The 11,399-nt window shown below is 34.0% G+C and overlaps 2 protein-coding genes across 2 annotated transcripts; one reads left to right on the top strand and one right to left on the bottom strand.

The window, feature by feature from the left end:
- The first annotated feature begins 402 nt into the window (after window positions 1–402).
- Window positions 403–3,626, top strand: LOC124404201 (kelch domain-containing protein 4-like). The gene is made up of 9 exons (XM_046878149.1): window positions 403–631; window positions 922–1,092; window positions 1,196–1,431; window positions 1,517–1,683; window positions 1,833–1,982; window positions 2,052–2,270; window positions 2,403–2,575; window positions 2,819–3,005; window positions 3,115–3,626. The coding sequence occupies exons 1-9, from the start codon at window positions 518–520 to the stop codon at window positions 3,267–3,269; spliced, it is 1,572 nt and encodes a 523-aa protein (XP_046734105.1). The 5' UTR covers window positions 403–517; the 3' UTR covers window positions 3,270–3,626.
- Window positions 3,314–8,548, bottom strand: LOC124404200 (valine--tRNA ligase-like). The gene is made up of 17 exons (XM_046878148.1): window positions 8,295–8,548; window positions 7,967–8,159; window positions 7,435–7,681; window positions 7,131–7,359; window positions 6,839–7,018; window positions 6,600–6,724; window positions 6,195–6,457; window positions 5,851–6,079; window positions 5,592–5,714; window positions 5,411–5,518; window positions 5,147–5,306; window positions 4,791–5,059; window positions 4,411–4,623; window positions 4,222–4,336; window positions 3,961–4,139; window positions 3,686–3,835; window positions 3,314–3,618 (listed from the first exon to the last, which is right to left on the bottom strand). Exons 1-17 carry the CDS (start codon window positions 8,398–8,400, stop codon window positions 3,559–3,561), a joined length of 2,949 nt encoding a protein of 982 aa, XP_046734104.1. The 5' UTR covers window positions 8,401–8,548; the 3' UTR covers window positions 3,314–3,558.
- Between the last annotated feature and the right edge of the window lie 2,851 nt (window positions 8,549–11,399).

The raw sequence follows: 11,399 nt of genomic DNA, 5'->3' as shown, positions 1-11,399 counted from the left end.
TCGAGAACTTTCCGGACTCGCTTCGAAATTCGAAATCTCAACTAAATAACATTCTCAACTGTATTTTCCGCCGTTAAAACTCAAAAAATAAACAAAAAGCCTGTAATATCTAAGTCGCTATTCCTGAATATACGAAATAAACGAATTTCTAGGTAAAGGTAACATTCATTTACCGCACGCTCCGCAAACACGGTAAAACGAACTTACCGCACACTGTGTCAAAAAATGTATTTCGAACATTTTGATTGGTTACTACTCGTCCATGCACATGCGAACTCAGCCCTAACCATCAGCTGATATTCCCGCTCCTAATCCAATTGAAACTACTGATCTGTTATAACGAAGATGTTGAAACCCTCTGTGGAGACTCAGACTACTCAGAGATGATTATAATTTCGGAACGCCACCACGTTTCAGGAACACTCAACACGTGTTGCCGGTCGGTAGTGGAGTGTTAGGTTAGGTTGTCAATCGTACCGAGAATTTCTGTTGATTTCATTAAATTTTCCGGTTAGCAATGGGTAAAAAGGATAAAAATAAGAAGAAAGTTAGCGGTATTGAAAAAACAGCAATGAAAACAGAAAAAAAGCTTACTGCCAAACAAAAGAAAGAGTTGGCTGCACTCGGAGAGGTTAGTTTATCAACTTGGAGTGCTAAGAATACAAATTACGTTGTTATCATTTTCGATTACTTAATTGCTTCACATACATCAAAATTTTCTAAACAACAGTTGTATTTAATCAATTGAATCGTCGTACTACATTAATTCATGTGAGATTTGAGAAATAGTTGTAACTTAAGTTAGCTTTGAACACAGTCTAAAAGACTTCCTACGTCGTTGCTTAACGATTGTTCGCACACTCAAAACAAAATAACACTTATCATTTGACAAATTAGCAATTATTTTGTTATGCATTGTAGGATGATATCGAGAAAGTGGTGGCAGAAATTGAGCGGGAAGAGGCAAAGAGGCAACGTGTCGTTGAAGCAGTTGTCTCACCACCATCACATCGTGTCAATTTTTCATTAACCGCACATCCTTTCAAAGATGAGCTAGTAATGCTTGGAGGAGAGTTTTACAATGGAAAAACGGTATTCATAAAATTTATGGTGCAAATATGTCTATTAGTTTGACTTCAATTTCAGTTCTATCAATGAAAATTTCTCTGAAACAACATGGTAAAATTCATTTCAGACATTTGTGTACGGAGACATGTTCTTTTACAATCTAAGCAACAACGAATGGTCCATAATTAAGGCACCTGGTGGCCCAGCACCTAGATGCGGACATCAAGCGCTAGCTGTTCCAGTAAGTAAAGGTCAACTGTGGGTCTTTGGTGGTGAATATTCAAGCCCTTCACAGTCACAGTTCTACCATTATCGAGATCTGTGGGTCTATCACTTTGGGGATAAGAAATGGGAGAAAATCGGGTAAGCACAAGAGTAGTGCTCGTAAATTAAAATGTTGAGCAAATTTGTTGTTTTCTTCATCGGACTTCTTCTTTTAATTATCTAGAGCCACTGGTGGACCATCAGCGAGAAGTGGTCATAGAATGGTCCATATGAAAAAACAGCTATTTATATTTGGCGGCTTTCATGACAATCTCAGAGATTACAAATATTTCAACGACGTATATGTATTTAATCTCACAACATACAAATGGAACAAGTTGGAGCCTTCAGGTTTGTAGAGTTTGAAAAAACTTTTCTTGCAGTTTTTTGAGAATTAAAATCAAATTTAAAGTAATATGAAATGAAAGATATAATATTATGATACTGTGGTTTAATTTCTACTATATTCTACCATCATTGTGTAAATACATTTATTTTAGGTTCTCCACCAGCTCCACGATCTGGATGTATAGTATTACCGACACCGGATAATAAAATTCTAGTTTACGGCGGCTACAGTAAAGAGAGAATTAAAAAAGATGTAGATAAGGGTCACGTACACACTGATATGTTTTTATTGAGCCCAGAGAGTGAGTTTTAGACGAAGAATAAATAGCTTTTTAATTTTCTGATTATTAAACCATGGATTCAAATTGTAGAAAATGATCAGACTGGATTAAAATGGAAATGGACTCTTCTGAAACAAAGTGGCATAACGATATCACCAAGATGTAGTGCTGCAGCGATTTTAGCTCAATCGAATCTCGCGTACATGTTTGGTGGTGTTTTTGACGAAGAAGAAAATGAGGAAGACCTTAAAGGAACATTTTTCAATGACCTTATTGCACTAGACCTTGAAAAGTACCAGTGGCGAACAGGTATATTAGGAAAAAAAGTATGAGTCATTGCCTGAATTTTAACTGAATGAAATGAGGTTTGGGGATATGGACTCAAAAGTATAGTTACTCGGTAGTAACTTTAGCTAATAGAAATCATTTTTTGATTCATAGTAACATTAAGTGGAAAGAAAAATCCGCAAGAGAGGCGCAAACGTAGAAAACAAAAAGAAGATGGCGATACTAACGAAGAAAGTGGTGACAATGATGATGGTAGTGACGATGAAGTTCCAAATGCGATGGAAGTCACTCCTGAACCAACTATTGTCTCTGACGGAATTTTCACGGTTAGTAATACTTTGTTATTTTGATTTTCATTATTTCCAATGAATTTATTAACTGTATATATCTACATACAACACAATTGCCGCAGTAAAATGATTTTTTCATTCGTAAAATAATCCATCACTTCAATAAAGCCTAGTTGGCTAAAATTTTGCTACAAATTCAAAATCATAAGTCACAACAAAATGATCAACGACAAAAAAAAAATGATTAATTGAATTAACACTTCACTTATCCATACTCAGGTCACTGTTGGTCCGTCCAGTGCAACCAACAGTACAATTAAGGAGCAAAAACGACCGGACGATATTTTCTCACCATCTCCTCGAATTAATCCTGGGCTCGCCGTCAAGCATGGAATGCTGTACTTGTTTGGTGGGATGTTTGAAGATGGAGACAGACAATATACACTAAATGATTTTTACAAATTAGGTAAATTATATAACCAGTTGCAATTTGTGGTACATTTGAGCAGCAAATTAATAGTAATTGAACAGAGATCAAAAATTTTCTCAATCTTTTCTTCCCTCCTGATTTACAGACTTTCGTAAGTTGGATGAATGGAAAACAATAATCAAAAGCGACATTACTTCGCAAACATGGATAGATTCTGAAAGTTCAGAATCTGAAAGTGAAGATGAAGAATCTACTAGTGAAGGCAGTAGCGAAAATGAGATGGAGGTTGACGAAAATTGAAGCGTAAATTTTATCTAATTAAGTGATAGCTCAAGAATTTCTTGTCATTGCCATCAAATAATGTAAATTGAATGTAATGATGCTACGACTCAGCTGTAAAATTATCATTCAGTAAATTTTAATATTAAAACAAATTTGAGTATGAAGTATATAAAAAACGTACTGCATAAACGATGTTACGATCGGTGTCTGGTCTATGCGTGCAATTTAGTATTCTTAGGTGTTGAATTACCTATGCACAGCGCCCCAAACCTCATATACTGCAAGTTAGATTCAATAATTTTCTTCCTTATGCACTGTTTGCTCTCATTTGTCTGAGTTTTTCCAACTCCTGATGGATTCTGTCTTTCTGTAGAATATAGAAAATATTACACTATAAATAATCAGTCCGTGATTTACAAATATCACAAATTTACCGTTTGAGAATGCCTGCTCTGTATATCTACGGGTGCCTTGGCAATGTAACCAGGTGCTGAAGTCAATTCTAACAATCTGTTCATTTGCTTCTCTAACGTGGAGATCTTCTTTTCAATTCTGTCTTGAAGTTCTACTGCTTGCTTTGGATCCTATTAAAATTAATTAGTTTAATAGTTGATAATTTAGTGTTTATGCTGTAGAAATGGAGAGAATTCTTCTACCCGGAATTTAAAAAAATAGAATATATACACAAAACGTAATAATTTTGTTTTACCTCAATTGAAAGATATATCACAGCATTACTCCCAACAGTATCAGATATACAATTCTCCATTTTAACGTAATTATTTTCAAGCGCTACTTTCACGCCCTGAACTCTACTTAACACGGCAATAACGCTTGAATTTTCGAGAAACAAATTCATATTATCTTCTGAACTGAGCACGACGTGTGCTGTAATATGAAATGGTACTTCATTGTAACGAAAGTTCACATTTCTGGAATTCACTTTTGATTTTTTCATTGAATATATTACCTTCACTTGTCCTCGACTTTAACTTAGTCGCTAAAGTAAGACTTCTTATCGTTGATACGACTTTCCAAACTTTTCCAATGTTCTCTTCTAGAACCTCATCTCTAAACTCTTGAAACTGCAAAAATTACATAAGTATTGCGATGCAAAATATCAGTCTTCAACTTAACTATACTTTATTAACTGCTATACTTCTTCTGACGTGGGATAAGTCGTTTGCATGAGTGACTCCAAAGTTGGCAATGAGTCTATACGCTGAGATAGTAGCGAATATAATTCATCAGCCAGGTAAGGTGTGATCGGTGCAATTATCTTCAAAGAAACATCCAGACACTTGATCAAAGTACGTATGTGTCCACTGGCTGTATTTGCTTCTGGATCTGCCAATCCTGGCTTTGTGGCTTCCTAGTAAATACGTAATGTTAGTACAAGTTTGTATATCAGAGTGAAAGTCCTCTTCACAAGCTTGTAAATTCACGAAACTTATTAATAGTGAGATCGAATACCAATCTATTAATCAAAATATCAAAACAATATTCTATTACATAAGTATTAAATGAGAAAATGCATACCAAATACCAATCGCAGAATTCCCTGTAAAAAAAGTTTTTCATAGTTGACGTCACAAGGTGAAGATTCCTGTGTAAAAACGCTTCGTTCACTTCTGTCACCATCAATGATAGTCTGCTTAGTATCCATTTATCGATCGAACTTAGTTTTGCATCAGGAAGACACGGATGTTTTGACGTTGCAGTTAGGACAAACTTACTTGCTTGCCAGATTTTATTGCAAAACTTTTTATTTTTCACGCATTCACTTACATCAAAATTTATGTAGTGATCTATGAGAGAATGAAGATACTTCCATTATGAAACAGTCAAGTTGAACATTCTTTACGAGATTTAGATAAAAAAAACTCATTACGCACTCTTTATTTCAAGGGAAGATAATGTAAATCGTAATGAATCATTTCCACATTCAGGGATTCCATTTGGAAACATTTTATTATTTAAATTCACTGTTCTTTGCAGCTCCTTAAGCGAAAATATTCCAGCTTGATAATTTTGTTTGGCTTGTTCATTCAGATTCTGTAAATAAAATAATTAAATATTTGGAGCAATAATCGTGATATTTGCTCATTAAGAAAAGGTAGATTGCTATCTGTCCAATGAAAAAAAAGTGGAGAGCTTACTTGCAACGATATACCCTGAGTAATATTTTCCGGAGTTATGACATTACCAAGGCTTTTGGACATTTTTTTTCCTTGATTGTCGCACAAAACTCCGTGCAAGAGTATTTCCTGAAAGTATAAATCTGTTCATGCATTTGCTCAAAGGAAAGAAGTCATAAATAAATCTGCATGATTACCATACCTCGAAAGGTAACTGACCAGTTAGTTCTGTACCAAGCATGACCATTCTTGTTACCCAAAAGGAAAGTATGTCGTGACCAGTTTCAAGCATTGACAGCGGATAAAACTTTTTATAATCGTCAGTCTGAAAAACACATAATAGATTTCTAGAACTGGGCAGAGTAAAATGTATCAGAAGTGACAAAATGGTGTAGGTAATAAAAATTAAGGATAATAAATTCAATAAGTCTAGAAAATAAGAATTCACGGCGAATCCTTACTTGATTGGGCCAACCCATTGCTGTGAAGGGTAGAAGTGCCGATGAAAACCATGTGTCTAAAACATCCTCATCCTGTTTAATCGTCACCTCATTGCCAAATTTGTTTTGAGCTTTAACCAGAGCTTCAATTTCAGTTCGTGCAATAATCCAAATAGATTCTGAACCATTGCTGCAAAGAAATGCTGGAATGCGATGTCCCCACCACAATTGTCTCGATACGCACCAGTCCCTGAACAATATTTGGACCCTTATCAGTAATATTCAATGAATTGTACCAGATTTCGATAAATCAACAGGATTGTTTCAAACTGATAACAATAGATAATAAACATCAGAAGTCTTACTTGATGTTTTCAAGCCAATTGTACCATGTCCGTTCATGTACAGATGGATCAATCTTTAGGCTACCATTTTTAACAGCTTCTAATGCAAGAGCAGACATGCTTTTACATTTAATAAACCACTGCTCCTTAAGTAGATACTCTATAATATCACCCGACCGAGAACACTTTGGTACTACCATGTTGTGATCTTTTATTTCTCCTAAAGCATTATCATTAGCCAAGTGCGTCAAAATTGTTTCACGTGCTAAGAATCTTGGAACTCCCTATTGTTTCACAAGCATGAAAAAACCAAAATTTGGTATTAAATAATCTTCCAATTAATAATTCATGGTAAAAAATGAAGAAATGACAGGTTGTTAACAGGAACAGTAACTAATCTGCAACTTGGTGATAAATTCACACTACCTGAAATAGTTCAGTTTCCGATATCATGTTACCCTTCTCATCTATAACATTGATTATTTCCAAATTATGTCTTTTAGCAACTTCTAAATCAACCGGATCATGTGCTGGAGTAATCTTCACCGCACCTGCAAGTACAATTTTCAATAAATCAGTGTTAAGTCCATCATAAAAGCTTGAATGCGGTTTAGTCCGACGATACCAGTACCCGTTTCTATATACCTGTTTCGTGATTTTCTTACCTGTGCCAAAATTCATATCTACAAATCGATCTGCAATTATGGGAATATGCGTTTTTCTAAATGGATGCCACACCTGAGAACCGATGTATTGAGAATATCTTTCATCCTCTGGATGTACAGCTACCGCTACATCTCCTAACATGGTTTCAGGTCGTGTGGATGCTACCATCAGGACTTTGTCTAAAACGATATTGAAAATTTCTCTATCAAAAAGTGAGAGAGTGATAATGTTCAAAGGATTTTGGAACACATATAGTTTATAAAATGATCATTTTATAATCAATTTGATTACCAGAATCTTGCAGCTTGTAAGAGAATTCAGTTATTTGTCCGAACATGATTTTTTTCTCATAACCAGGAATTTCTATTTCAGTTTTCCCAGTAACTGGAATATATTCAACTTCGATATCAGATATAGCACTGCGAAGAGTTGGTGACCAGTTGACTATAGACTTATCTCTATAAATCAAGTTTCGTTCAGCCAATTGAACAAATGCTTCTGTAACAGCGTTACTACATCTCTATAAATGAAAAACTGCGCTAATAACCATTGTGATTTTCAATATAAGTTAGAACGTTATTTATTCAGCTGATACCTCGTCCTTGGTGAAAAATTTTCTAGACCAATCCAGGCTAGCACCAAATGATTTCAACTGCTTGTCTATTACATATTCTTTCTCATTTTTCCAACTTGCGACATGCGCTAAAAATTCTTCCTTCCCAAGTTCATGCCGAGATAATCCTTTGCTTTTTTGTAATTGCTTTTCAACAACCACCTGCGTAGCTATTCCTGCGTGATCCAGTCCCGGTATCCACACAACTGGATGGCCTCTCATTCTGTACCTGTTAGAAAATAGTATTTAAAACGATTTTCAAGTACAATTGACTAAAACCAGTGGGAAAGAGTGATTTTTAATAGCAAAGACTTTTCCTAAATCTGGTGGTATTTTTCCTCGTAATGTGATTGTTAATCATCTTTCATTGAACCGTGACTTTAACAGAACAGCAACCATTGACAGTTCATAAATGTAAGGGCCTTCGGAAGTAACCAAATAATTTCTAAAATTTAAGTATTTAGAAATCACAGGCAGCGTAATAATTATCAGATATCTCTGAATTCTAATCTACCATCTTGCCAGCGAATCTTGTATTACTGCAGTCAGTGAATGTCCCAGATGTAATGTTCCTGTTACGTTGGGTGGTGGTAATATAATTGTGAATGGAGTTTTATCGCTATTTGTTGTCGGAAAATAGTTATTCTTTTCCCAGATATCGTACCATTTGCTTTCCACATCTTTACAATTGTAGGTAGGGGGGAAATCTGAACATGAGAAGAACAGAATAAATTAGTTGAATTTGATTCATTGAATAATCTTAATTCGGCCAAGTTTTCCGTTAATACTGATTGGCCTTAAAAAAAACTGACTACATAATCTCATCGACGAACAATACGTACCATGTATAATTTGTGTAGAATATTTGTAACAACGTGGGCTGTTATAACCTCTCCTAAGTGTGATGTGCAACCGCAATGAGTTCATTCTAAAAGTTTTTAAAGTCATTCATCGAGACCTATTACCCAGTATCATGAATAGAAAGACATTGGCATAAATTGTAAAATTATCCAAGTACAGCATTTACTAATCCGTGCTGTGTGACATTCAACAATCAATCCGCATCTTTACCGGTTCACAATTTCACATTGCCAGCGGTTTTTGGTCGCAGAGCCCAAGTAACGGCTACCTGCATTTCTTGCCTGCAACCTCGGTCATCTATATGCAGGCGCATACTGTATCTATTGCTCCATTCGCTATTTTGGTCTATCTCGGTTGTCGTGAAACCGTTGTTTGGAGAATCGACTGATCTTTAGAGGTCTAATTAATGATGAAATTACTTTTATGGATGCATAAATACATCCCAGTAGCGGATAGTATGGAAACAGGTGTTCGAAAACCCGTTACAAGAAAAGACGTCCGATTCAATTTCAGTCAATTCAGTGAGTGGCTTGCGGGATTTGCCACATTAGATCTCATTTCTCTATTTCACCTTGTCCACGAAGAAACAATAGTCACCGACAACTTGTAAAACGTATTCCGAAATATGTGTTAGCATGTGGAAAATTTCCCTACAAATAATGTCCAACACAATCTAACACGTTCGGATAGGATATACACAATATTTCCGGATAGACTTTCACAGATACGATTCATATCTGTCCGTGTCTGTCAATATCCTGTTTCAGAATGGTTGGCCGTACCGAAAATGATATCTTTTGTCCGATTCTCAGAAACTGTTATTTCGTTCTCCTTCTGGTTTTTTGTTGAAAAAATTATTACCTATATCTTTATCTATAATTTACAACAATTCCTTCTCTATCGAACATTATAAAATATAGTTACAGTATGCAGAAGACATTACAGAGGATTCAGAATATGGTATTGTTATTCCTCAAAAAAAAAAAAAAAGATTGCTGACCAATTAATTGCACTTTATTAAGTTATTCGAACAATGACCAATACTCAACTGATTTCGTTTGTCACTTATTTATCACGTGTTAAAATTATTAAGTTGGACTGTGATTATTGAACCATGCAGAGCACCAGTGAAATATATATTGTTGAGAAAAAAATAAAAATTTTAAAGGATCGATAAGTTTAAAAATTTTGTATAAAAATTGCAGGGATAAAAAATTATTCATTTCCTGCAGTTCGCACAGCGAAATGTTTAAACTACCTTTGAAATATTCCATGATTCAAAGTAACGTATTATCTACAACTAAAAAGCATTCTCAAGTTTTATTGGTAAATATACATAAGTATTTAAGGATATTTTTTCACAAAGGAGTTCTAGATACGAGGCACATATCTCATCAAGATTACCAAAAATATCATTTTGTTGGCTAATCCAATTTCAATATAATCACAAATTATGATAATTTAGAAGATTATAAATGAAGTATCATTCAACGAAGCTATAATGTATTTATCATATGAATTTCGTTTTTGTTTCGTTGAGCAGTTTTGTACACAACCTATATACATATTTCCAGACAGCAAACGTGCGTATACGTCTTCAAATAGGCATATAATTTCTGTGTATTTTACGTATATACGCATATATTGTATCACTTAAACATTTTCGCATATTATACGTATATTTCTTTTGGGCGGAATATACATATGCATGTATAGTAATAGTTTTATCTATAAAACGAAAAATAGCTCATTCATTTGTTAATCATTAACCATAATTTAATTCCAGTGCTTTGGGCATTCATTATAATGAAAATATACCTGTTACTGAAATTTGGAATTCCAGTTCTATAGAGTATACTGTAACGAATTCTCTTTATTAAACTGTAGTTTAATAGGGATCCCATTGCATCTACACCAAGATGAATAGATTTTTTCGAATGAATCTTGTAATGAGGCCTTATTCTTGAAATCGGACAATTATATAGATAGAAATAAATTTTCTGTGTAGTCAACTGTATTTATACAATCTTCATATTTTGATAGAAAGGCGATTTTTAATTTCTTCGTATTTCCTGTTTAAATTTTCACTTCAGTCATGAATTTTCAAAAAATTGCAACTTTGAACTTTTCTAATCAATATAATTTTCGAACAAAATGATGTATTGATGAAAGTAAATGTTTGCGTTTTTCGCCTTGAATATTGTATTTTGGATATGAAATGCTAAAAAATTATATACATCATATCAAAATCAATAACTTCTTTCTTTTCGGAAGAGATCAAAAAATTTTACTGTGAAAGTTGTATAATCTTACAAAAATATTGTTCACACTATTTGTTAACGGTTCTACGAATTTTAAGCAGAGTATCATTATGGGCTCCCTTATATTCGTTACATTTTTAATATTCACTCGAAGTTGAATTTTGTAAACAAATCACTGTTTTTAACAATTTTCGTCGTTTTAAGAAAACATTGAGAAATTTTTAATCCAAAGGAATAACAAAAATGTAACGAATTATCGACTCGTAATGATACCTCTTTGCCTAAAAATTCATAAACGAGCTAATAGTATGCCTTATATTTTTTCAGAGAGCATAAAAATGAATCTTTACAAAATAAACTGTTCGTGGAGAAAGTTATCGATTTTGAGAGGACACCATTTTGTATTATTCTATTTCAGAATATAGGATTCAAGACACAAGGACTGTATTTATTTGAAGAGTTTGCAGTTGAAATTTCTAAAATTTCGTACTTTGAGAATGAAATGAGTAAATAAAATCGCCAAAGGTCGTTTCGATACGTAGCGTAAAATATAAGGTATCCGCAAATCAAAAATTCTGACCTCGAAATTGTTCGATTCAAAAAACTATACTGCATATCTTGTCTGCGAATCATCAGATAATAAAAACATTGTTTCATATCGTTTAAAAAATGAAAGTCCAGCTCACTTCAAAAATTTTGCGCTCAGCAGATTAAGGAGCCCGAAATTCCTACTGTGAATACTTGCTATAAAAAAAAAAAAAAAAAAAAAAAAAAAACAGACCGCAAATACTGAACTCGACTTTTTTACATCTTATTCCAATATAA

Source organism: Diprion similis, chromosome 3 (assembly GCF_021155765.1).
Source record: "Diprion similis isolate iyDipSimi1 chromosome 3, iyDipSimi1.1, whole genome shotgun sequence".
Classification (NCBI taxonomy): domain Eukaryota; kingdom Metazoa; phylum Arthropoda; class Insecta; order Hymenoptera; family Diprionidae; genus Diprion; species Diprion similis.
This window is presented reverse-complemented; position numbering and strand designations above follow the sequence as displayed.

Bases quoted from the DNA above. Each gene is read 5' to 3' on its own strand.
- LOC124404201 (XM_046878149.1), top strand. From the start codon at position 518: ATGGGTAAAAAGGATAAAAATAAGAAGAAAGTTAGCGGTATTGAAAAA. The intron at 632-921 runs GTTAGTTTATCA...TATGCATTGTAG, and splicing joins AGTTGGCTGCACTCGGAGAG to GATGATATCGAGAAAGTGGT. The intron at 2,271-2,402 runs GTATATTAGGAA...TTTGATTCATAG, and splicing joins AAAGTACCAGTGGCGAACAG to TAACATTAAGTGGAAAGAAA.
- LOC124404200 (XM_046878148.1), bottom strand. From the start codon at position 8,400: ATGACTTTAAAAACTTTTAGAATGAACTCATTGCGGTTGCACATCACA. The intron at 7,019-7,130 runs GTAATCAAATTG...ATATCGTTTTAG, and splicing joins TTACAAGCTGCAAGATTCTG to ACAAAGTCCTGATGGTAGCA. The intron at 6,725-6,838 runs GTAAGAAAATCA...TTGTACTTGCAG, and splicing joins AGATATGAATTTTGGCACAG to GTGCGGTGAAGATTACTCCA.